Source organism: Neocloeon triangulifer, unplaced genomic scaffold (genome assembly GCF_031216515.1).
Source record: "Neocloeon triangulifer isolate White Clay Creek 2 clone unplaced genomic scaffold, ASM3121651v1 ptg000022l, whole genome shotgun sequence".
Lineage (NCBI taxonomy): Eukaryota > Metazoa > Arthropoda > Insecta > Ephemeroptera > Baetidae > Neocloeon > Neocloeon triangulifer.
Genome location: NW_026775562.1, coordinates 4,350,122 through 4,356,419, shown reverse-complemented (window position 1 = coordinate 4,356,419; position 6,298 = coordinate 4,350,122). Strand labels below are relative to the sequence as shown.

Below are 6,298 nucleotides of genomic sequence, written 5' to 3'. Positions count from 1 at the left end.
AGTAAAATAAATTTTCCTCCTTCATATTTTTTGGTCAGTTTCTTTTGTTTTAATTTATTAAAGCAATATAGGTTATTATTAAATCTCTTAGCTTAATTAAACTTTAAAACGCAGGCTATATATTGGTTTTTCGACATTTTCCTTCTTGAAAAGAAAAATTATTGAAGAATTTGATCATCGGATTGACATTAAATGAAACTTTTGTGGAAAAATAAGCATTTCGGTTGCAACAGCTTTAGAGTATATTTTTATGAGCAAGAGGGTAGAAAAATAGAAATAGCAAGGATTTTATTATTATTATTATTTTATCTCGGAGAAGTTTTAACAAAATTGCATGGCTCTAGTTTCATATTGTGCAACAATTCAATGTTTTATCCCACAACATAACTGATAATGTTTCCATAATGTTTAAAAATTAAACAAATTTTTATTTTTAAATCTGCTTATTTTAATAATTATTGCTTATCAAATAGTTTTGAGGTCCTTAATTATTTTAGTAAAGCGTCTTTGAGCTGAAATGAAGAGCGCTATGCTATAATATAATAAATATAATTCATTTAAAAAAATTAAATAACTCTGCAAACGTACCAAATTCGTTTTTGCTGCTTACAATTAGTAAGAACCTGTTTATTTTAAATACAATGCTATTGACGAACTATGATGAACGAAAATTAAAAAGCGAATTTTATGAGTGTTAGATAATAACAATAATGACAATGACTCAAAACTTACTTAATGGATTGTAACGAATAAAAGGTTGTAAATAAAAAAAAGGTGGACTGATGCCAAATTACTGATGATGTTGCGTCTTGATAAAATCAACAAAATCACCAGCACTTTCAATTTTACACAATGGGAAAAAAATTCAGGCCCACATGTGTATAAATCGCGTTTGCCGGAAAGGAGGTGCGACCCAGTGCACTAGTAAGAGCGCCCATTCATGTATAGCGGGACGGCGCAGAGAGCTGAATTCAAATTTGCATTCCGCACCCGTCGCCGCGACTTGAAAAACGAAAACGCGCGCGGTGGGGGCGACTATATAAAACGCGCGGCCAAGCCGAAGTGCCCATCAAACCGTCGCACAAGACCCGCCATGGCACGAGTACTGTTGATCATCGCGGCGATCGCCGTCGTCGGCGCCGCCGGCGCCAACACCAAGGACAACACGGCCATCGAGGTGCTCAAGCACGTGTACCACGAGTGCGTCCAGTACGGATCGCTGTCCTGCGTCAAGCCCAAGCTGCTCGCCTTCATCAGCACCGCCGTCAAGCATGACCAGATCCCCGTCACCAAGGTTAATATATTAATTTAAATAAAATTAAAAAAAAAATAATAATTTCATCTGAAAAAGTATAAAAATTGAAAAGATTAACATATAATTATTATAAAACTTTAATTTCTAATTTTGTAATTTTTTATTTATTAAAGTTTTTTTCGGTTAAATTAGGGCGATCCAAAATCCTAAGGCCTGGGTCACCCTAATTATGTCTAAAATAATTACTTCAATTTCTCAGGACATGGCAATTGTCCGTCGTGACGGCGCCCCCACCCCCAGCGACACCTTCCTGCAGGCCGAGATGGAGCAGCTGCCCCTGAACAACGAGGAGCGCCGCGAGTCCCTCAGGGTCATGGCCCTGGACCGCATCGACGACTTCATCGCCACCCACGACCTCAAGATCCGCGTCCCCAAGGAGATCGTCGGACTCGCCAGCTACGTGCCCAAGTCCCTCATCGACATCCCCGCCGAGGTCACCGTGCCCCTCAGCAATGGACCCGTCGCTCAGCGTAAGAAATTTAAATTAAAAATATAATTAAATTTTTCAATATTTAATTCCAGAGCGTGGATTCGTCAAGAAGGTGGTGATCCCCTTCTTGCTGGGTTTGAAATTCAAAGCCACCGCCCTGATGCCCCTGGCCCTGGCCCTGATCGCCCTCAAGACCTGGAAGGCCCTGACCCTTGGTCTGCTCTCCATGGTCCTCTCCGCCGCCATGGTCGTCTTCAAGTTCACCAAGCCTAAGGTAATTTTTCAAATATATAAAAAAATTTAAATTAAATTTCTGCTTCACAGGTGGTCAACTACGAGGTTTACCACTACCCCCAGCCTCACCTGAGCTACGAGCACCACCCAGTGCCTGAGACCCACGGATGGGGCCGCGAACTCCCCTACCAGGGCTGGACTCAGGAATGAGAGAGCGGCGACCAAAGAAAGCGAAGATTTCTCTTAATTTATTGAAACGCTATTTATGAATCTTCTTTATTAGTTGTTAATGCCAAAAAAAGTTGAACGAAATAATAAAAAAAGACTTGATTTTTCACGTTAAATCTGAGCTATTTTAATCAAAATAAAACCCACAATAAATGAAATTAAATGAATTTATGCTTTTTGAAAGCAAAATGCAGTAAAATTCAAAAATTTATTCAAATCATTTTTTATTTTTCTCTGTACAAGTAGAATAACTTTCAGTCTGATCTGTTGAAAGGATAAAAAAAAAATTATAAAACAAGGTTAGATAATTATCAATTTTATTTTTCCTTGAAAAATGTATCTACTTTTTTTAAGATTACTCAGATTCGAGTGGGCCAAAGATGAGCGTTATGGATAAACCGCGTGCAAATATGTGTCAAACGGGACATTTTGCGCGTTAGATTCCGAAAAATCCCTCTGCGTCCTGAATATCAAATTGCCACGCGCTCCGACATAGAAATATGCAGAGCGCGCAGGAGGAAACTGAACAACGGACGCCATGGCCGTTGTGCCCTTATTCGATTTGGGAATGCTAACTGTTCACTGATGCAGCGCTTAATTGATCCGAGGGTGCGATGCCTTTCGTTTTTGTCTCGGCACGGCCATGAGGACACACATATTGTTTAATTTGCGATTTGCATAACAGTTTTTTGCCACCGGCCGCTGTAACAGTACAACACGCGCCGAGAGTTATATCAAAAGTTCTGACTCTTTGAATCATCTGATGAAAAGATATAAAAATTTGTTTAATTAAAGTCAGGAAAAAATATTTGTTTCAAGAAATTGATACTCGAGGCGATGATCATGGATATGAAGATATCGTAGCATAAAAATTTCCGTTTTCTTTTTGTTTACATAATTTAAAACAATAATAGATTTTTATTAATTACTAAGGAGGTCTTTATAATTTGACTATTTCTTAGAAAAATTTAAAGCGTGTTTGATTCGTGGTAATTTAGAAATTTTTGCTTTAATTATTCCCAAAGAAATTAAAAAAAAAAATTATTGTTAATTTGTTAGTGTGAGTGTGTGTTTTTTGTAAATTTTAGTGTAGAGTTGTGTCGTGTTTGCGTTTTAAGTGGAAATGTTAATTATTTTAAAACAGAAATTTTAATCTGTTTTAAAAATAATTAAAATTTCTAATTAAAAGTTGAAATTTGGACATTTTAATTCGTTTTTCCGAGCATTGGTTTTTCTCGCTCAGTTTCTGAATCCACGTTAAAATTCTTTTGAGGAAAAAAATTAATTCTCTGACTAACAAAAGCATAATCTCCTTTCCTGATAGTTCTTCCAATATTTTCACCTTCATCGTTCATCCGACATAATAAAATTGATCAAAATCAGGAAATAAAAAGTTTGATGCATAATGATTGTAAATAAATATGTGAATAAAATGATCCACTAAAAAAAGGTGCAAACTAAAAAGACTTTCACTTTAAAAAAACTTTCATAGATCAATTTGAGAATACATTATGAATTATAAAGATTACGAAAAAAATGATAGAAACAAAGGATGCAAAAAATATACTTTTTTTCAATATAATAAGACAGTTTATTATAATTTAGGAAAATTACATTTTTCATGTTTAATTAGAGCTTCATTTTTTAGGCAAAATATTCTAGTTGTGGAATTGATTTGGAATGTAAGAAAATCAAATTAAAATTTAACTGGCTTTCAAGTTTTTCTTCAAAAATTAGGAAAGCAGCTCCTTACAACAGATTTTAAATAGATTCCGGATGTAATGTAAATTTAAAAGTAAAAAAAATGAAGAGAACGGAGCTGACACCGAATAATTAATTATTTTTTATTGCATTAAATTACATAATTAATATTAAAATATTTTTCTTTAATCCCTTGATATTTTTTATTTCCGTTTATTGACTGCAACTATTTGAATGTTGAATCGTTTGCTAGGCTTTGAAACAAATTTTTATACTTTTACTAAGCAAAAATAATATATCTTTGATTTTTTTTTTTTTTAATTTTGGATGAGAAAATTGTAAATTTATTAATCAAATACTTTTTCATACTGAATTTTGAGAGAAATAAACATTAAACATAGAAAATATTCTTTTTATATAATAAAATTTCTAAAGTATGCAATTTGGTGGCTTAATTTGCATATGATTTATTTAAAATTAAACGATTTTATTAGTAAAGTTGATGACTTAAAGCTGATTGGTTTTGTACTTCTCGAAACTAAGTTGGCGGCAAAACTTGTCAATGAAAATTATTCATGCGCTGCGTAAAAATTTCAAAGATCCGCTTGTGTGACTAAAAAAAATCGAACTTTCTTTTTAATTCGGCACGCTGAATAAATATCATTTGCTTCGATCTGGGCAAGAGCAGTGAAAACGGGACCAGCGCAGGTAGGCAGGCGGGTGTAAACGAAAAGTGTGACAAAAGAAAGAAGAAGATATGAGAACCAATAGGTCAGTCACTCGATCGCGCACGCACCATGTACGAAAAGGCCGCATGGATTAAATTTTAATACGCGCTCGCCGCGCGCCCTGAATATGAAATGCTAAGGACGCGGCGGCGGCTTAGGAAGTGCGCGCTAGGAAGGGTCCGCCGGCGATCTGCAGGTGGGAGGTATAAATAGTGGCCGGGGCGGCTAATGGTCATCATTCGATCAACCAACAGCCTTCCGAGCTAAAGCAACTCACTGAAAAATGTTCGCCAAGTGTTTGATCGTCGCCTGCCTGGCTTTCGGCGCCCTCGCCGTGCCCATCCACGAGGAGGTAAAAAATCATCCAAATTTTACTTCTTTCAAGAGTTAAAGTCTCCCTTTCTTTTTTTTTAAAAATAAACAGCCCAGGGCACTCGAAGACGAGGACTTCCTCTCCGGACTGCAGAAGTACGTCAAGGAGAGCGAAGTGGACGTCACCGTCCCCGAAGGCATGAGCGTCCTCTCCGGCACCCAGTTCTCCTTCTCCCCCAGGAACATCGACCAGGACGAACTCACCCTGACCGTCAAACTGCCCGCCTCGGCCGAAGCCAAGTCCCTCGGAGAAGGTGAAATTTTTTCTAAAATTTTTTATTTTTCTCGAATTAATTTCTCCTTTTTTCGGCAGCTCGCAAGGGTAAGCTGAAGAAGATCATCATCCCCATCCTGGTGTTCGTCCTCCTCAAGGCCATGACCCTGGTGCCCCTGGCCATCGGCGTGCTCGGTCTGAAGGCCTGGAACGCCCTGCAGCTCAGCTTCTTCTCGTTCGTCATCTCCGTGGCTCTTGCCGTCTTCCAGCTGTGCAAGAAGATCGCCGCCGACGCCTCGCAGTCCCAGGCCCACTACGCCACCTACGACGCCTACAACGCCCACTACGCTCGTGGCTTCGCCAGTGGAGTCGTGGCCGCCGCCGACGAGGCCCAGGACATCGCCTACAACGCTCACAAGCAGGAATAAGCAGGTAGAAAATTTAAAAATCTGAAAATTTTAAACTAATTTATAATTATTTGCAGGTGGACGCAGCCGAAGATTAATTTATTAAATTATTTTTAAGATTAAGTTTTAATAATTTGGCAATTATATATTTATACACCGCGACACGTGATGACTCAGGACAAAGACGCGAGATTCCCTCTAGTCTGTGACTTCACAACCCCTGCTTGCTCCTCGTGTGCAACACGTTTTGTCCACTTCGACGCAAATTATACCCTTCAACACGACGACAACCCTTTACCTTGTTTCCCTTTCTGTACGAACGACCAAATGACTGGAGACCAAAAATTAATTTGTTAAATTTATATTTATGTTGAGCAATAAAACGACTTCCAAGAAAAACATCTGCCTTTTATCGCAAATCATAACCAAAACCCTTATCAAAATTTTGCAAATGCATCAAACTTCATATTAAAAAATAAGAATTCACAAATTAAGAGGTTTTAATGTTGAACCAACCTCCAAAATGCTTGAGGTTAATTTATAATTAATCTTAATTTTCTTTCATAAAAAATGCAATACAATAAAGGTATAATTTTGTTCAAACTCATTGCTGCGTACTTATTTTTAAAGTATATAAACCCTAATAAATTTATATTAATAAAAATAAAC

The 6,298-nt window shown here is 37.3% G+C and overlaps 1 protein-coding gene across 1 annotated transcript; it reads left to right on the top strand.

Moving 5' to 3' along the window:
* Window positions 1–1,050: 1,050 nt before the first annotated feature.
* On the top strand, window positions 1,051–6,028 carry LOC132204638 (uncharacterized). The gene is made up of 8 exons (XM_059633260.1): window positions 1,051–1,294; window positions 1,515–1,785; window positions 1,838–2,019; window positions 2,070–2,186; window positions 4,932–4,988; window positions 5,061–5,262; window positions 5,322–5,654; window positions 5,707–6,028. The coding sequence occupies exons 1-7, from the start codon at window positions 1,094–1,096 to the stop codon at window positions 5,648–5,650; spliced, it is 1,359 nt and encodes a 452-aa protein (XP_059489243.1). The 5' UTR covers window positions 1,051–1,093; the 3' UTR covers window positions 5,651–5,654; window positions 5,707–6,028.
* The last annotated feature ends 270 nt before the right edge of the window (window positions 6,029–6,298 follow it).